The sequence below is a fragment of the Heptranchias perlo genome, unplaced genomic scaffold (assembly GCF_035084215.1).
Source record: "Heptranchias perlo isolate sHepPer1 unplaced genomic scaffold, sHepPer1.hap1 HAP1_SCAFFOLD_866, whole genome shotgun sequence".
NCBI classification, from domain to species: domain Eukaryota; kingdom Metazoa; phylum Chordata; class Chondrichthyes; order Hexanchiformes; family Hexanchidae; genus Heptranchias; species Heptranchias perlo.
Genome location: NW_027139903.1, coordinates 15001 through 35742, shown reverse-complemented (window position 1 = coordinate 35742; position 20742 = coordinate 15001). Strand labels below are relative to the sequence as shown.

At 61.5% G+C, this 20742-nt stretch overlaps 1 protein-coding gene across 1 annotated transcript in view; it reads right to left on the bottom strand.

Annotated features, from left to right (window-relative positions):
* The window catches only part of LOC137319578 (protein lifeguard 1-like), a 38027-nt gene that overhangs the window by 13983 nt on the left and 3302 nt on the right, over positions 1 to 20742 (bottom strand). The window contains exons 2-3 of the mRNA XM_067981674.1: positions 2835 to 2926; positions 482 to 576 (exon numbers count right to left, since the gene is read on the bottom strand). Coding sequence (XP_067837775.1) covers positions 482 to 576; positions 2835 to 2898 — 159 coding nt within the window. The 5' untranslated portion in view covers positions 2899 to 2926. The remainder of the gene's footprint in view (positions 1 to 481; positions 577 to 2834; positions 2927 to 20742) is intronic.

The window sequence follows — 20742 nt, the reverse complement described above, 5'->3', positions numbered from 1 at the left end:
TACACTGCCCCGTCAAACACTCCCAGGGCAGGGACAGCACGGGTTAGATACAGAGTAAAGCTCCCTCTACACTGTCCCATCAAACACTCCCAGGGCAGGTACAGGGTTAGATACAGAGTAAAGCTCCCTCTACACTGTCCCATCAAACACTCCCAGGGCAGGTACAGGGTTAGATACAGAGTAAAGCTCCCTCTACACCGTCCCATCAAACACTCCCAGGGCAGGTACAGGGTTAGATACAGAGTAAAGCTCCCTCTACACCGTCCCGTCAAACACTCCCAGGGCAGGTACAGGGTTAGATACAGAGTAAAGCTCCCTCTGCACTGTCCCATCAGACACTCCCAGGGCAGGTACAGGGTTAGATACAGAGTAAAGCTCCCTCTACACTGCCCCAGATACGTTTCTGAGTCCTAACCGCCCCCGCCCCGTTGCACTGATTCGATTTCTGACACCAGCGATCCTTCTGGAACTTCCCGCTTACCTTTCTTATGAAGTGCCTGCGGACAGTCTGGTCGTCTAAGGTGTGAGCGAACATTTCCGCGTTGTCGCTGTAGTCGGGCGGTGAGTCCAGGAATGCTGGGGAATCAGGAGGTTCGTTCCAATCAGTCATTCTCCCGCACTCGGATAATCTGCCCCCCCACACCCCTCAACCCCCCTCCCAAAGTGCCCTGACCCCCCCTCGCTGGGCCACGGTCCTCGGTCGCTCTCCCGGAACCTCGCCCAACTGCCCCGTTCTTCGTGCGCGTGTCTCGTCCTTGGGCGGGGCATCGCAGTCGAGACCCGATCCTGATTGCGCCCAAATTCCCGCTCACCCCGTGGAGACGTCCAGGCGGGAGTCACAGGACAGCGCTCGAGAGTAAAGGAACTCTTTGCCAAATTATTTTCCTTCTTAACCCGAAAACACCTCAGGACGTCCCAAAGCCAATTTACAGCCAATTAAAGTGTTGTAACGTGGCAGGCCAGTTTGCGCACAGCAAGATCCCACAAACGGCAACGTGATGTATGACCCGGATAATCTGTTGTTGTGTCGTTGGGTGCAGGCTTGGTGCCAAAGGCAGAGGGAGATTAAACTGTTCGGAGTTGGGTTAAATGACAGGGACCAGCCGGATAAATTACATTATTTATTGGTTAGGTGCGTAGGTCATTAAAGCTGGGACCTAAATTAAGGAGTCATCAGTGACCGTAATCACTATTTAAAATTGATATTGTGGGATCAGTATTGGCCCCGGGGAGAGCTCCCCCCTGCTTCTCTTCCAATAGTGGCCGTGGGATCTTTTATGTCCACCTGAGAGGGGCAGACGGGGGCCCCTCGGTTTAACGTCTCATCCGACAGCGCAGAGCTCCCTCGGTGCTGGCCCCGGGGGAGAGCGTCGGCCCTGGATTGTGGGGCCCGGGTCTCTGGAGCGGGGACTCGAACCCACAGTCCTGCTGACTCGGAGGGGAGAGTGAGACCCCACTGAGCCACGGCTGGCAGTTCACGCTTGGTTTCTGCTGCCTTGAGGTTCTCTGCCCCCACCCGCCCCCCCCCCGTCTCAACAGGTCAGTCGACCTGCTCGTGCGCTGCCAGCAATCCTTTTGGTAATGAAGACCAGATCAGCCCTGTCATTCTCCCCTTCTCCCTCTGGAGCCCTGAATCTCCGAACCCTCCTTGTCTCTCGCCTCCTCAGACTCTCCAACACATCCTTGTGAAGGCCGGGAATTCGGTCTCCCGCTCCCCCCATCTTTATTGTCAAGTGAACTCGAAAGACATCCCAAAACTCGATTCACCTCTCGGACAGCTTGGAATACAAGCTCACCAGAGCAATACGAGGTCCTGATCCCGGAATAATTCGGAGAGGCTTTTAGAATCATGATGAATCAAACCCCTTCCCGTTCACTCCCATTGTACACAATCCCAATGGACCCAAACCCCTTCCCGTTCACTCCCATTGTACACAATCCCAATGGACCAAACCCCTTCCCGTTCACTCCCATTGTACACAATCCCAATGGACCCAAACCCCTTCCCATTCACTCCCATTGTACACAATCCCAATGGACCCAAACCCCTTCCCATTCACTCCCATTGTACACAATCCCAGTGGATCAAATCCCTTCCCATTCACTCCCATTGTACACAATCCCAATGGACCCAAACCCCTTCCCATTCACTCCCATTGTACACAATCCCAATGGATCCAAACCCTTTCCCATTCACTCCCATTGTACACAATCCCAATGGACCCAAACCCCTTCCCATTCACTCCCATTGTACACAATCCCAATGGGTCACACCCTTTCCCATTCACTCCCATTGTACACAATCCCAATGGATCCAAACCCTTTCCCATTCACTCCCATTGTACACAATCCCAATGGACCCAAACCCCTTCCCATTCACTCCCATTGTACACAATCCCAATGGGTCACACCCTTTCCCATTCACTCCCATTGTACACAATCCCAATGGACCCAAACCCCTTCCCATTCACTCCCATTGGACACAATCCCAATGGATCCAAACCCTTTCCCATTCACTCCCATTGTACACAATCCCAATGGACCCAAACCCCTTCCCATTCACTCCCATTGTACACAATCCCAATGGGTCACACCCTTTCCCATTCACTCCCATTGTACACAATCCCAATGGATCACACCCTTTCCCATTCACTCCCACTGTACACAATCCCAATGGACCCAAACCCCTTCCCATTCACTCCCATTGTACAGAGTCAGGCTTGACCATGATGCCCCACACTGTGGAATATCCCGCCGAGACTCAATGTCCTAGAGAAAGATCACAACTTTAAACACAATCACCGATCCAGCCCTGCCTGCCCACCGCCTGTTACCTTCTTTGGGTTGACCATGCTCGTTGCCGTTCAGGGGAGTTCGGATGTCATGCTCGGTTGCCATGTCTTTGGCCTTGTTAGCCGTGGCTCATCTAAAACATAGAAGTGACCCGTTAGGGTGTTTGGAGACCTGCCTCCACCTCTCCTTCTTCCTGCTTTTCCTTTACCCCCTCTTTCCTCCCGTGCCACACCTTTCCCCATCTCCTCTTCGCGCTGCCTCCTTCCTCCTCCCCCCATTCCCCCCTCTACCTCTTTCACTCTCTCTCCTCCCTCCTCCGTCCCTTTCCCTCCCTCCGCCGTCCCTCGCCCTCCCTCCTCCGTCCCTCGCCCTCCCTCCGCCGAACCTCGCCCTCCTCCGTCCCTCGCCCTCCCTCCTCCGTCCCTCGCCCTCCCTCCGCCGTCCCTCGCCCTCCCTCCCTCCTCTGCCCCTCGCCCTCCCTCCTCTGCCCCTCGCCCTCCCTCCCTCCTCCGTCCCTCACCCTCCCTCCTCCGTCCCTCGCCCTCCCTCCCTCCTCCGTCCCTCACCCTCCCTCCTCCACCCCTCACCCTCCCTCCTCCAGCCCCTTCCCCCCTTCCCCCCCCCCCCCCCCCCCCGCTCTCTCCTTCCCACAATGCTCTCGAAATCTGCGGTTCCAGTTCCATGCAGGCAACAGCCCAGAGCACAAGACGGCTGAACGTGGGAAACGGAATGGTCATGGTGACTGAGGCAGGGCAGCGGAAGAGAGGCCACGGACCAAACCCCAGCCCGAGCCCGGGGGCTCCAACAGCAGTGATTTTACATCGACAAACGCTGACCCCCCCGAGCCACGTCAGGAGATATCAGGACAGGTGAGCACGAGCTCGGTCAAAGAGGCAGGTTTTAAGGAGCGTCTTAAAGGAGGAGAGAGAGGGGGAGAGGTTTAGGGAGGGAATTCCAGAGCTAGGGGCCCAGGCGGCTGAAGGCACGGCCGCCAATGGCGGAGCGATTAAAATCGGGGGGTGTGCAAGAGGCCAGAATTGGAGGAGCGCAGAGATCTCGGGAGGGTTGTGGGGCTGGAGGAGGTCACAGAGATAGGGGAGGGAGGACGAGGCCACGGAGGGATTGGAAAACATGGATTCGAGGTGTCAGGAGAGCATGTGGGGAGTGGGGGGTGCGAGCGAGGTTTGAAAGAATATCGGAGATGAGGTAAATCAGAAAATTAGTTGACTCCAAGCTTGAGTTATAAAGCCCTTTGTAGGAGGGAGGGGGACTGAGGAAGGGGGAGAGTGAGCGAGGGGGGACTGGGGGAGCAGGGAGGGGAGGAGTCCCACAGTGCGGAGGGAGGGGAGATTGTGGGAGGGGAGGAGTCCCAAAGTGCGGAGGGAGGGGAGACTGAGGGAGGGGAGGAGTCCCAAAGTGCGGAGGGAGGGGAGACTGAGGGAGGGGAGGAGTCCCACAGTGCTGAGGGAGGGGAGGAGTCCCACAGTGCGGAGGGAGGGGAGACTGAGGGAGGGGAGGAGTCCCACAGTGCGGAGGGAGGGGAGATTGTGGGAGGGGAGGAGTCCCACAGTGCGGAGGGAGGGGAGATTGTGGGAGGGGAGGAGTCCCAAAGTGCGGAGGGAGGGGAGACTGAGGGAGGGGAGGAGTCCCAAAGTGCGGAGGGAGGGGAGACTGAGGGAGGGGAGGAGTCCCAAAGTGCGGAGGGAGGGGAGACTGAGGGAGGGGAGGAGTCCCACAGTGCGGAGGGAGGGGAGACTGAGGGAGGGGAGGAGTCCCACAGTGCTGAGGGAGGGGAGGAGTCCCACAGTGCGGAGGGAGGGGAGACTGAGGGAGGGGAGGAGTCCCACAGTGCTGAGGGAGGGGAGGAGTCCCACAGTGCGGAGGGAGGGGAGACTGAGGGAGGGGAGGAGTCCCACAGTGCGGAGGGAGGGGAGATTGTGGGAGGGGAGGAGTCCCACAGTGCGGAGGGAGGGGAGATTGTGGGAGGGGAGGAGTCCCAAAGTGCGGAGGGAGGGGAGACTGAGGGAGGGGAGGAGTCCCAAAGTGCGGAGGGAGGGGAGACTGAGGGAGGGGAGGAGTCCCAAAGTGCGGAGGGAGGGGAGACTGAGGGAGGGGAGGAGTCCCACAGTGCGGAGGGAGGGGAGACTGAGGGAGGGGAGGAGTCCCACAGTGCTGAGGGAGGGAGGAGTCCCACAGTGCGGAGGGAGGGGAGACTGAGGGAGGGGAGGAGTCCCACAGTGCTGAGGGAGGGGAGGAGTCCCACAGTGCGGAGGGAGGGGAGACTGAGGGAGGGGAGGAGTCCCACAGTGCGGAGGGAGGGGAGATTGTGGGAGGGGAGGAGTCCCACAGTGCGGAGGGAGGGGAGATTGTGGGAGGGGAGGAGTCCCAAAGTGCGGAGGGAGGGGAGACTGAGGGAGGGGAGGAGTCCCAAAGTGCGGAGGGAGGGGAGACTGAGGGAGGGGAGGAGTCCCACAGTGCGGAGGGAGGGGAGACTGAGGGAGGGGAGGAGTCCCACAGTGCAGAGGGAGGGGAGACTGAGGGAGGGGAGGAGTCCCACAGTGCTGAGGGAGGGGAGGAGTCCCACAGTACTGAGGGAGGGGAGATTGTGGGAGGGGAGGAGTCCCACAGTGCGGAGGGAGGGGAGGAGTCCCAAAGTGCGGAGGGAGGGGAGACTGAGGGAGGGGAGGAGTCCCACAGTGCTGAGGGAGGGGAGGAATAGCCTGGTGCTAGGGTGAGTTAGAGTGGGAGATGAGGCGAGGAGTCTCGATTTCAACACACGGAGAGAGAGTCGGCCTGGGGTGGGGTGGGGGGGTGCGGGGAGTATTTGGAGCTGAGGAGAGAGGATGGTTCAGGGGAGCACTGCGATTGGCGGGGGGAGGGAGCCAGCGATGAGCTGCGCTGTTTTTGAGGCGCGGGGGAGGGGGTGCACCTCTCAACAACTCTGTCACGGAAACATCCGGAAAAGGTCAAACAATCGGCTTGCTCGGCCCAAGGAGAAACGGGTTAACGCTCCCGACCTCCTCTCGAGACCCGACCCCCATCCCTGGGGGGGGGGGGTGGTGGTTCCCACCGCTGTTGGGTATCGGTCGGCCGTGCCCCCTCGTCAGGCCTCACGCACTCACCCGCTGGTCGCCAGATAACGGACCCCTCCCTCGTGAGACGCAGACACCGAGGGTCTGTCTGTCTGGCACCGTGCAGGACGACCAGACGCCCACCCACCCAGCTGGTTACCCAAAGCTGGAAACCGAGGAGAGGGTGGGGGGGGATGTGATGCCATAGACCCTGTAAACCTCACTTCCTGTCACACGCGGACACACGTCATAAAAGGAAACCCCTCCCCCTTCCTTCCCCCCCCCCCCCCCCACCACCAGTTCCGGTCAGACCCCACCTTCAGGACTGGGTCCAGTTCTGGTCAGACCCCACCTTCAGGACTGGGTCCAGTTCTGGTCAGACCCCACCCTCAGGACTGGGTCCAGTTCTGGTCAGACCCCACCCTCAGGACTGGGTCCAGTTCCGGTCAGACCCCACCCTCAGGACTGGGTCCAGTTCCGGTGAGACCCCACCCTCAGGACTGGGTCCAGTTCTGGTCAGACCGCACCCTCAGGACTGGGTCCAGTTCCGGAGTCAGACCCCACCCTCAGGACTGGGTCCAGTTCTGGTCAGACCCCACCCTCAGGACTGGGTCCAGTTCTGGTGAGACCCCACCCTCAGGACTGGGTCCAGTTCTGGTCAGACCCCACCCTCAGGACTGGGTCCAGTTCCGGTGAGACCCCACCCTCAGGACTGGGTCCAGTTCCGGTGAGACCCCACCCTCAGGACTGGGTCCAGTTCTGGTCAGACCCCACCCTCAGGACTGGGTCCAGTTCCGGTGAGACCCCACCTTCAGGACTGGGTCCAGTTCCGGTGAGACCCCACCCTCAGGACTGGGTCCAGTTCCGGTGAGACCCCACCCTCAGGACTGGGTCCAGTTCTGGTCAGACCCCACCCTCAGGACTGGGTCCAGTTCCGGTGAGACCCCACCCTCAGGACTGGGTCCAGTTCCAGTCAGACCCCACCCTCAGGACTGGGTCCAGTTCCGGTGAGACCCCACCCTCAGGACTGGGTCCAGTTCTGGTCAGACCCCACCCTCAGGACTGGGTCCAGTTCCGGTGAGACCCCACCCTCAGGACTGGGTCCAGTTCCGGTGAGACCCCACCCTCAGGACTGGGTCCAGTTCTGGTCAGACCCCACCCTCAGGACTGGGTCCAGTTTCAGTCAGACCCCACCCTCAGGACTGGGTCCAGTTCTGGTCAGACCCCACCCTCAGGACTGGGTCCAGTTCTGGTCAGACCCCACCCTCAGGACTGGGTCCAGTTCCTGTCAGACCCCACCCTCAGGACTGGGTCCAGTTCCGGTGAGACCCCACCCTCAGGACTGGGTCCAGTTTCAGTCAGACCCCACCCTCAGGACTGGGTCCAGTTCTGGTCAGACCCCACCCTCAGGACTGGGTCCAGTTCTGGTCAGACCCCACCCTCAGGACTGGGTCCAGTTCCGGAGTCAGACCCCACCCTCAGGACTGGGTCCAGTTCCGGTGAGACCCCACCCTCAGGACTGGGTCCAGTTCCGGTGAGACCCCACCCTCAGGACTGGGTCCAGTTCCGGTGAGACCCCACCCTCAGGACTGGGTCCAGTTCCGGTGAGACCCCACCCTCAGGACTGGGTCCAGTTCCGGAGTCAGACCCCACCCTCAGGACTGGGTCCAGTTCCGGTGAGACCCCACTGTGAGGAGCCACCACCATGTCATCGGGGGGTCACATGATCCGTCCTCCCGAACTACCATTCACAGCCCATGAAATGTAGGCTTCCAAACTGGGGCTGGGCTTGGGTGGGGTAGGGAGAGTCCTGAGAGGGTCACGTTCGGGTGAGCAGAACTGGACCCAGTCCTGAAGGTCGGGACTGGCATGGATTGAGAATTGGTCGACAGACAGGAAACAGAGAGTAGGAATAAATGGGTCTTTTTCCGGGTGGCAGGCAGTGACTAGTGGGGTACCGCAGGGATCAGTGCTTGGGCCCCAGCTATTCACAATCTATATCAACGATTTGGATGAGGGAACCAAATGTAATATTTCCAAGTTTGCTGACGACACAAAACTAGGTGGGATCGTGAGCTGTGAGGAGGATGGAAAGAGGCTTCAAGGGGATTTAGACAAGTTGGGTGAGAGGGCAAGAACATGGCAGATGCAGAATAATGTGGATAAATGTGAGGTTATCCACTTTGGAAGGAAAAACAGAAAGGCAGATTATTATTTAAATGGTGATAGATTGAGAAATTTTGATGTACAACGAGACCTGGGTGTCCTTGTACACCAAACACTGAAAGCGAGCATTCAGGTGCAGCAAGCAGTTAGGAAGGCGAATGGTATGTTGGCCTTCATTGCAAGAGGATTTGAGTACAGGAGCAAGGGATGTCTTACTGCAGTTATACAAGGCCTCAGTGAGACCACATCTGGAGTATTGTGTGCAGTTTTGGTCTCCTTATCTAAGAAAGGATATACTCGCCATGGAGGGAGTGCAGCGAAGGTTCACCAGACTGATTCCTGGGATGGCAGGACTGTCGTATGAGGAGAGATTGGGTCTGTATTCACTCGAATTTAGAAGAATGAGAGGGGATCTCATTGAAACATATAAAATTCTGACCGGGCGAGACAGACTGGATTCAGGGAGGATGTTTCCCCTGGCTGGGAGGGGTCCAGAACGAGGGGGGTCACAGTCTCAGGATACAGGGTCGGACATTTCGGACTGAGATGAGGAGAAATTTCTTCACTCAGAGGGTGGTGAACCTGTGGAATTCTCAACCACAGAAGGCTGTGGAAGCCAAGTCACTGAATATATTTAAGAAGGAGCTGGATAGATTTCTAGACACAAAAGGCATCAAGGGGTATGGGGAGAGAGCGGGAATATGGTATTGAGATAGAGGATCAGCCATGATCATATTGAATGGCGGAGCAGGCTCGAAGGGCCGAATGGCCTACTCGTGCTCCTATTTTCTATGTATCGTTCTATGATATGATATATCGGCATGAAGCCCCGGTCGATTTTCGTGATCGAGCTTCATTTAAATACAGGAGGCTACTTCTCAGCACTCGCAGTGCTGCTTTTAAACTGCTCGCTGTTTGTAAGGGAGGAGGGGTTTGATGGAGAGGGGAGCCACTTCCAATTGGCCTGCTGCAGCTCTTAAAGGGGAGGTGGAGTTTTTTTTTAATTGGCGCGTTGCCAGTAGGCACAGTGACGACGGCCGAGGCAACAGGGGTTTTCCGATGCTGCTGTGGTCGGGGAGTGGGGGAGGGGGGTTGAATGTGTGAGGAGCGGGAAGGAGGGTCCCCCTCTCCTTCAGATGGGAAACGGGTGTTACTCCAGACAGGCTGCAGAGCATCATCATTCTGCGTCACGCTCCCGGCGTCACACTCCACGTCACACTCCCGGCGTCACACTCCACGTCACACCCCCGGTGTCACACTCCACGTCACACTCCCGGTGTCACACTCCACGTCACACTCCACTTCACACTCCCGGTGTCACACTCCACGTCACACTCCCGGTGTCACACTCCACGTCACACTCCACGTCACACTCCCGGTGTCACACTCCAAGTCACACTCCCGGCGTCACACCCCCGGCGTCACACTCCACGTCACACTCCACGTCACACTCCACGTCACACTCCCGGCGTCACACTCCACGTCACACTCCCGGCGTCACACTCCACGTCACACTCCACGTCACACCCCCGGTGTCACAATCCACGTCACACTCCCGGCGTCACACTCCACGTCACACTCCACGTCACACTCCACGTCACACTCCACGTCACACTCCCGGCGTCACACTCCACGTCACACTCCACGTCACACCCCCGGCGTCACACTCCACGTCACACTCCACGTCACCCTCCACGTCACACCCCCGGCGTCACACTCCACGTCACACGCCCGGTGTCACACTGCACGTCACACTCCACGTCACACTCCCGGCGTCACACTCCACGTCACACTCCCGGTGTCACACTCCACGTCACACCCCCGGCGTCACACTCCACGTCACACTCCACGTCACACTCCCGGCGTCACACTCCACGTCACACTCCACGTCACACCCCCGGCGTCACACTCCACGTCACACTCCCGGCGTCACACTCCACGTCACACTCCACGTCACACTCCACGTCACACCCCCGGCGTCACACTCCACGTCACACTCCACGTCACACCCCCGGCGTCACACTCCACGTCACACTCCCGGCGTCACACTCCACGTCACACTCCCGGCGTCACACTCCACGTCACACTCCCGGTGTCACACTCCACGTCACACTCCCGCGTCACACTCCACGTCACACTCCACGTCACACTCCCGGCGTCACACCCCCGGCGTCACACTCCACGTCACACTCCCGGTGTCACACTCCACGTCACACTCCCGGTGTCACACTCCACGTCACACCCCCGGTGTCACACTCCACGTCACACTCCCGGCGTCACACTCCACGTCACACTCCCGGCGTCACACTCCACGTCACACTCCCGGCGTCACACTCCACGTCACACTCCCGGCGTCACACTCCACGTCACACTCCCGGCGTCACACCCCCGGCGTCACACTCCACGTCACACTCCACGTCACACCCCCGGTGTCACACTCCACGTCACACTCCCGGTGTCACACTCCACGTCACACTCCACGTCACACTCCCGGCGTCACACCCCCGGCGTCACACTCCACGTCACACCCCACGTCACACTCCACGTCACACTCCACGTCACACTCCACGTCACACTCCCGGCGTCACACCCCACGTCACACTCCACGTCACACCCCACGTCACACTCCACGTCACACTCCACGTCACACCCCACGTCACACTCCACGTCACACTCCCGGCGTCACACCCCCGGCGTCACACTCCACGTCACACTCCCGGCGTCACACTCCACGTCACACTCCCGGCGTCACACTCCACGTCACACCCCACGTCACACCCCACGTCACACTCCACGTCACACTCCACGTCACACTCCCGGCGTCACACTCCACGTCACACCCCACGTCACACCCCACGTCACACTCCACGTCACACTCCCGGCGTCACACTCCACGTCACACCCCACGTCACACTCCACGTCACACTCCCCGCGTCACACCCCCGGCGTCACACTCCACGTCACACTCCACGTCACACCCCACGTCACACTCCACGTCACACTCCACGTCACACTCCCGGCGTCACACTCCACGTCACACTCCCGGCGTCACACTCCTGGTGTCACACTCCACGTCACACTCCCGGTGTCACACTCCACGTCACAATCCCGGCGTCACACTCCACGTCACACTCCCGGCGTCACACTCCACGTCACACTCCCGGTGTCACACTCCACGTCACACTCCCGCGTCACACTCCACGTCACACTCCACGTCACACTCCCGGCGTCACACCCCCGGCGTCACACTCCACGTCACACTCCCGGTGTCACACTCCACGTCACACTCCCGGTGTCACACTCCACGTCACACCCCCGGTGTCACACTCCACGTCACACTCCCGGCGTCACACTCCACGTCACACTCCCGGCGTCACACTCCACGTCACACTCCACGTCACACTCCCGGCGTCACACCCCCGGCGTCACACTCCACGTCACACCCCACGTCACACTCCACGTCACACTCCACGTCACACTCCCGGCGTCACACCCCCGGCGTCACACTCCACGTCACACTCCACGTCACACTCCACGTCACACTCCACGTCACACTCCCGGCGTCACACCCCACGTCACACTCCACGTCACACCCCACGTCACACCCCACGTCACACCCCACGTCACACTCCACGTCACACTCCCGGCGTCACACCCCCGGCGTCACACTCCACGTCACACTCCACGTCACACTCCCGGCGTCACACTCCACGTCACACTCCCGGCGTCACACTCCACGTCACACCCCACGTCACACCCCACGTCACACTCCACGTCACACTCCACGTCACACTCCCGGCGTCACACTCCACGTCACACCCCACGTCACACCCCACGTCACACTCCACGTCACACTCCACGTCACACTCCCGGCGTCACACTCCACGTCACACCCCACGTCACACTCCACGTCACACTCCCCGCGTCACACCCCCGGCGTCACACTCCACGTCACACTCCACGTCACACCCCACGTCACACTCCACGTCACACTCCACGTCACACTCCTGGCGTCACACTCCACGTCACACTCCCGGCGTCACACTCCTGGTGTCACACTCCACGTCACACTCCCGGCGTCACACTCCACGTCACACTCCACGTCACACTCCCGGCGTCACACCCCCGGCGTCACACTCCACGTCACACTCCACGTCACACTCCACGTCACACTCCCGGCGTCACACTCCACGTCACACCCCCGGCGTCACACTCCACGTCACACTCCACGTCACACCCCCGGCGTCACACTCCACGTCACACCCCCGGCGTCACACTCCACGTCACACTCCACGTCACACCCCCGGCGTCACACTCCACGTCACACCCCCGGCGTCACACTCCCGGTGTCACACTCCACGTCACACTCCACGTCACACCCCCGGTGTCACACTCCACGTCACACTCCACGTCACACTCCACGTCACACTCCCGGCGTCACACTCCACGTCACACTCCACGTCACACTCCCGGCGTCACACTCCACGTCACACCCCCGGCGTCACACTCCACGTCACACTCCACGTCACACCCCCGGCGTCACACTCCACGTCACACTCCCGGTGTCACACTCCACGTCACACTCCACGTCACACTCCCGGCGTCACACTCCACGTCACACTCCACGTCACACTCCCGGTGTCACACTCCACGTCACACTCCACGTCACACCCCCGGCGTCACACTCCACGTCACACTCCACGTCACACTCCACGTCACACTCCCGGCGTCACACTCCACGTCACACTCCACGTCACACTCCACGTCACACCCCCGGCGTCACACTCCACGTCACACTCCACGTCACACTCCACGTCACACTCCTGGTGTCACACTCCACGTCACACTCCACGTCACACTCCCGGTGTCACACTCCACGTCACACTCCACGTCACACTCCCGGTGTCACACTCCACGTCACACTCCCGGCGTCACACCCCCGGCGTCACACTCCACGTCACACCCCACGTCACACTCCACGTCACACTCCACGTCACACTCCCGGCGTCACACCCCCGGCGTCACACTCCACGTCACACTCCACGTTACACCCCCGGCGTCACACTCCACGTCACACTCCCGGCGTCACACTCCCGGCGTCACACTCCACGTCACACCCCCGGTGTCACACTCCACGTCACACTCCCGGTGTCACACTCCACGTCACACCCCCGGCGTCACACTCCACGTCACACTCCACGTCACACTCCACGTCACACTCCCGGTGTCACACTCCACGTCACACTCCTGGCGTCACACCCCCGGCGTCACACTCCACGTCACACTCCCGGCGTCACACTCCACGTCACACTCCACGTCACACTCCACGTCACACTCCCGGTGTCACACTCCACGTCACACTCCACGTCACACTCCTGGCGTCACACCCCCGGCGTCACACTCCACGTCACACCCCCGGCGTCACACTCCCGGTGTCACACTCCACGTCACACTCCACGTCACACCCCCGGCGTCACACTCCACGTCACACTCCCGGTGTCACACTCCACGTCACACCCCCGGCGTCACACTCCACGTCACACCCCCGGCGTCACACTCCACGTCACACCCCCGGCATCACACTCCACGTCACACTCCCGGTGTCACACTCCACGTCACACTCCCGGTGTCACACTCCACGTCACACTCCACGTCACACTCCCGGTGTCACACTCCACGTCACACTCCCGGTGTCACACTCCACGTCACACTCCCGGTGTCACACTCCACGTCACACTCCACGTCACACTCCCGGTGTCACACTCCACGTCACACTCCCGGTGTCACACTCCACGTCACACTCCCGGTGTCACACTCCACGTCACACTCCCGGTGTCACACTCCACGTCACACTCCCGGTGTCACACTCCACGTCACACTCCCGGTGTCACACTCCACGTCACACTCCACGTCACACTCCCGGTGTCACACTCCACGTCACACTCCCGGTGTCACACTCCACGTCACACTCCACGTCACACTCCACGTCACACTCCCGGTGTCACACTCCCGGTGTCACACTCCACGTCACACTCCCGGTGTCACACTCCACGTCACACTCCCGGTGTCACACTCCACGTCACACTCCCGGTGTCACACTCCACGTCACACTCCCGGTGTCACACTCCACGTCACACCCCCGGTGTCACACTCCACGTCACACTCCCGGTGTCACACTCCACGTCACACCCCCGGCGTCACACTCCACGTCACACTCCCGGTGTCACACTCCACGTCACACCCCCGGCGTCACACTCCACGTCACACCCCCGGCGTCACACCCCCGGCGTCACACTCCACGTCACACCCCCGGCGTCACACTCCACGTCACACTCCACGTCACACTCCACGTCACACCCCACGTCACACTCCCGGTGTCACACTCCACGTCACACTCCCGGTGTCACACTCCACGTCACACTCCCGGTGTCACACTCCACGTCACCCTCCCGGCGTCACACTCCACGTCACACTCCACGTCACACTCCCGGCGTCACACCCCCGGCGTCACACTCCACGTCACACCCCACGTCACACTCCACGTCACACTCCACGTCACACTCCCGGCGTCACACCCCACGTCACACTCCACGTCACACTCCACGTCACACCCCACGTCACACTCCACGTCACACTCCCGGCGTCACACCCCACGTCACACTCCACGTCACACTCCACGTCACACTCCCGGCGTCACACTCCACGTCACACCCCACGTCACACTCCACGTCACACTCCACGTCACACTCCCGGCGTCACACTCCACGTCACACTCCCGGCGTCACACTCCACGTCACACTCCACGTCACACCCCACGTCACACTCCACGTCACACTCCCGGCGTCACACTCCCGGCGTCACACCCCCGGCGTCACACTCCACGTCACACTCCACGTCACACCCCACGTCACACTCCACGTCACACTCCCGGCGTCACACTCCACGTCACACTCCCGGCGTCACACTCCCGGTGTCACACTCCACGTCACACTCCCGGCGTCACACTCCACGTCACACTCCCGGCGTCACACCCCCGGCGTCACACTCCACGTCACACTCCACGTCACACTCCACGTCACACTCCCGGCGTCACACTCCACGTCACACCCCCGGCGTCACACTCCACGTCACACTCCACGTCACACCCCCGGCGTCACACTCCACGTCACACCCCCGGCGTCACACTCCACGTCACACTCCACGTCACACTCCACGTCACACTCCCGGCGTCACACCCCCGGCGTCACACTCCACGTCACACTCCACGTCACACTCCCGGCGTCACACTCCACGTCACACTCCCGGCGTCACACTCCACGTCACACCCCACGTCACACCCCACGTCACACTCCACGTCACACTCCACGTCACACTCCCGGCGTCACACTCCACGTCACACCCCACGTCACACCCCACGTCACACTCCACGTCACACTCCACGTCACACTCCCGGCGTCACACTCCACGTCACACCCCACGTCACACTCCACGTCACACTCCCCGCGTCACACCCCCGGCGTCACACTCCACGTCACACTCCACGTCACACCCCACGTCACACTCCACGTCACACTCCACGTCACACTCCTGGCGTCACACTCCACGTCACACTCCCGGCGTCACACTCCTGGTGTCACACTCCACGTCACACTCCCGGCGTCACACTCCACGTCACACTCCACGTCACACTCCCGGCGTCACACCCCCGGCGTCACACTCCACGTCACACTCCACGTCACACTCCACGTCACACTCCCGGCGTCACACTCCACGTCACACCCCCGGCGTCACACTCCACGTCACACTCCACGTCACACCCCCGGCGTCACACTCCACGTCACACCCCCGGCGTCACACTCCACGTCACACCCCCGGCGTCACACTCCACGTCACACTCCACGTCACACCCCCGGCGTCACACTCCACGTCACACCCCCGGCGTCACACTCCCGGTGTCACACTCCACGTCACACTCCACGTCACACCCCCGGTGTCACACTCCACGTCACACTCCACGTCACACTCCACGTCACACTCCCGGCGTCACACTCCACGTCACACTCCACGTCACACTCCCGGCGTCACACTCCACGTCACACCCCCGGCGTCACACTCCACGTCACACTCCACGTCACACCCCCGGCGTCACACTCCACGTCACACTCCCGGTGTCACACTCCACGTCACACTCCACGTCACACTCCCGGCGTCACACTCCACGTCACACTCCACGTCACACTCCCGGTGTCACACTCCACGTCACACTCCACGTCACACCCCCGGCGTCACACTCCACGTCACACTCCACGTCACACTCCACGTCACACTCCCGGCGTCACACTCCACGTCACACTCCACGTCACACTCCACGTCACACCCCCGGCGTCACACTCCACGTCACACTCCACGTCACACTCCACGTCACACTCCTGGTGTCACACTCCACGTCACACTCCACGTCACACTCCCGGTGTCACACTCCACGTCACACTCCACGTCACACTCCCGGTGTCACACTCCACGTCACACTCCCGGCGTCACACCCCCGGCGTCACACTCCACGTCACACCCCACGTCACACTCCACGTCACACTCCACGTCACACTCCCGGCGTCACACCCCCGGCGTCACACTCCACGTCACACTCCACGTTACACCCCCGGCGTCACACTCCACGTCACACTCCCGGCGTCACACTCCCGGCGTCACACTCCACGTCACACCCCCGGTGTCACACTCCACGTCACACTCCCGGTGTCACACTCCACGTCACACCCCCGGCGTCACACTCCACGTCACACTCCACGTCACACTCCACGTCACACTCCCGGTGTCACACTCCACGTCACACTCCTGGCGTCACACCCCCGGCGTCACACTCCACGTCACACTCCCGGCGTCACACTCCACGTCACACTCCACGTCACACTCCACGTCACACTCCCGGTGTCACACTCCACGTCACACTCCACGTCACACTCCTGGCGTCACACCCCCGGCGTCACACTCCACGTCACACCCCCGGCGTCACACTCCCGGTGTCACACTCCACGTCACACTCCACGTCACACCCCCGGCGTCACACTCCACGTCACACTCCCGGTGTCACACTCCACGTCACACCCCCGGCGTCACACTCCACGTCACACCCCCGGCGTCACACTCCACGTCACACCCCCGGCATCACACTCCACGTCACACTCCCGGTGTCACACTCCACGTCACACTCCCGGTGTCACACTCCACGTCACACTCCACGTCACACTCCCGGTGTCACACTCCACGTCACACTCCCGGTGTCACACTCCACGTCACACTCCCGGTGTCACACTCCACGTCACACTCCACGTCACACTCCCGGTGTCACACTCCACGTCACACTCCCGGTGTCACACTCCACGTCACACTCCCGGTGTCACACTCCACGTCACACTCCCGGTGTCACACTCCACGTCACACTCCCGGTGTCACACTCCACGTCACACTCCCGGTGTCACACTCCACGTCACACTCCACGTCACACTCCCGGTGTCACACTCCACGTCACACTCCCGGTGTCACACTCCACGTCACACTCCACGTCACACTCCACGTCACACTCCCGGTGTCACACTCCCGGTGTCACACTCCACGTCACACTCCCGGTGTCACACTCCACGTCACACTCACACTCCCGGTGTCACACTCCACGTCACACTCCCGGTGTCACACTCCACGTCACGCACTCCCGGTGTCACACTCCACGTCACACCCCCGGTGTCACACTCCACGTCACACTCCCGGTGTCACACTCCACGTCACACCCCCGGCGTCACACTCCACGTCACACTCCCGGTGTCACACTCCACGTCACACCCCCGGCGTCACACTCCACGTCACACCCCCGGCGTCACACCCCCGGCGTCACACTCCACGTCACACCCCCGGCGTCACACTCCACGTCACACTCCACGTCACACTCCACGTCACACCCCACGTCACACTCCCGGTGTCACACTCCACGTCACACTCCGGTGTCACACTCCACGTCACACTCCCGGTGTCACACTCCACGTCACCCTCCCGGCGTCACACTCCACGTCACACTCCACGTCACACTCCCGGCGTCACACCCCCGGCGTCACACTCCACGTCACACCCCACGTCACACTCCACGTCACACTCCACGTCACACTCCCGGCGTCACACCCCACGTCACACTCCACGTCACACTCCACGTCACACCCACGTCACACTCCACGTCACAACTCCCGGCGTCACACCCCACGTCACACTCCACGTCACACTCCACGTCACACTCCCGCGTCACACTCCACGTCACCCCACGTCACTCCACGTCACACTCCACGTCACACTCCCGGCGTCACACTCCACGTCACACTCCCGGCGTCACACTCCACGTCACACTCCACGTCACACCCCACGTCACACTCCACGTCACACTCCCGGCGTCACACTCCCGGCGTCACACCCCCGGCGTCACACTCCACGTCACACTCCACGTCACACCCCACGTCACACTCCACGTCACACTCCCGGCGTCACACTCCACGTCACACTCCGGCGGTCACACTCCCGGTGTCACACTCCACGTCACACTCCCGGCGTCACACTCCACGTCACACTCCCGGCGTCACACCCCCGGCGTCACACTCCACGTCACACTCCACGTCACACTCACGTCACACTCCCGGCGTCACACTCCACGTCACACCCCCGGCGTCACACTCCACGTCACACTCCACGTCACACCCCCGGCGTCACACTCCACGTCACACCCCCGGCGTCACACTCCACGTCACACTCCACGTCACAACCCCCGGCGCACACTCCACGTCACACCCCCGGCGTCACACTCCGGTGTCACACTCCACGTCACACTCCACGTCACACCCCCGGCGTCACTCTCCACGTCACACTCCACGTCACACTCCACGTCACACTCCCGCGTCACACTCCACGTCACACTCCACGTCACACTCCACGTCACACTCCCGGTGTCACACTCCACGTCACACTCCACGTCACACCCCCGGCGTCACACTCCACGTCACACTCCACGTCACACTCCCGGCGTCACACTCCACGTCACACTCCACGTCACACTCCACGTCACACCCCCGGCGTCACACTCCACGTCACACTCCACGTCACACTCCACGTCACACTCCCGGTGTCACACTCCACGTCACACTCCACGTCACACTCCCGGTGTCACACTCCCGGCGTCACACCCCCGGCGTCACACTCCACGTCACACTCCACGTCACACTCCCGGCGTCACACCCCCGGCGTCACACTCCACGTCACACTCCACGTCACACCCCCGGCGTCACACTCACGTCACACTCCCGGGTCACATTCCCGGCGTCACACTCCACGTCACACCCCCGGTGTCACACTCCACGTCACACTCCCGGTGTCACACTCCACGTCACACCCCCGGCGTCACACTCCACGTCACACTCCACGTCACACTCCATGTCACACTCCACGTCACACTCACGTCACACTCCCGGCGTCACACTCCCCGGCGTCACACTCCACGTCACACTCCCGGCGTCACACTCCACGTCACACCCCCGGCGTCACACTCCACGTCACACTCCACGTCACACCCCCGGCGTCACACTCCCGGTGTCACACTCCACGTCACACTCCACGTCACACCCCCGGCGTCACACTCCACGTCACACTCCCGGCGTCACACTCCACGTCACACTCCCGGTGTCACACTCCACGTCACACCCCCGGTGTCACACTCCACGTCACACCCCCGGCGTCACACTCCCACGTCACACTCCCGGTGTCACACTCCACGTCACACTCCCGGTGTCACACTCCACGTCACACTCCCGGTGTCACACTCCACGTCACACTCCACGTCACACTCCCGGTGTCACACTCCACGTCACACTCCCGGTGTCACACTCCACGTCACACTCCCGGTGTCACACTCCACGTCACACTCCACGTCACACTCCCGGTGTCACACTCCACGTCACACCCACGTCACACCCCCGGCGTCACACTCCACGTCACACTCCACGTCACACTCCACGTCACACTCCCGGTGTCACACTCCACGTCACACTCCCGGTGTCACACTCCACGTCACACTCCCGGTGTCACACTCCACGTCACACTCCCGGTGTCACACTCCACGTCACACTCCCGGTGTCACACTCCACGTCACACTCCCGGTGTCACACTCCACGTCACACCCCCGGTGTCACACTCCACGTCACACTCCCGGTGTCACACTCCACGTCACACTCCCGGTGTCACACTCCACGTCACACCCCCGGCGTCACACTCCACGTCACACTCCCGGTGTCACACCCCACGTCACACCCCCGGTGTCACACCCCACGTCACACTCCCGGTGTCACACTCCACGTCACACCCCCGGCGTCACACTCCACGTCACACCCCCGGCGTCACACCCCCGGCGTCACACTCCACGTCATACCCCCGGCGTCACACTCCACGTCACACTCACGTCACACTCCACGTCACACTCCCGGTGTCACACTCCACGTCACACTCCACGGTCACACCCCACGTCACACTCCACGTCACACCCCACGTCACACTCCCGTGTCACACTCTCCACGTCACACTCCCGGTGTCACACTCCACGTCACACTCCCGGTGTCACACTCCACGTCACACTCCCGGTGTCACACTCCACGTCACACCCACGTCACAC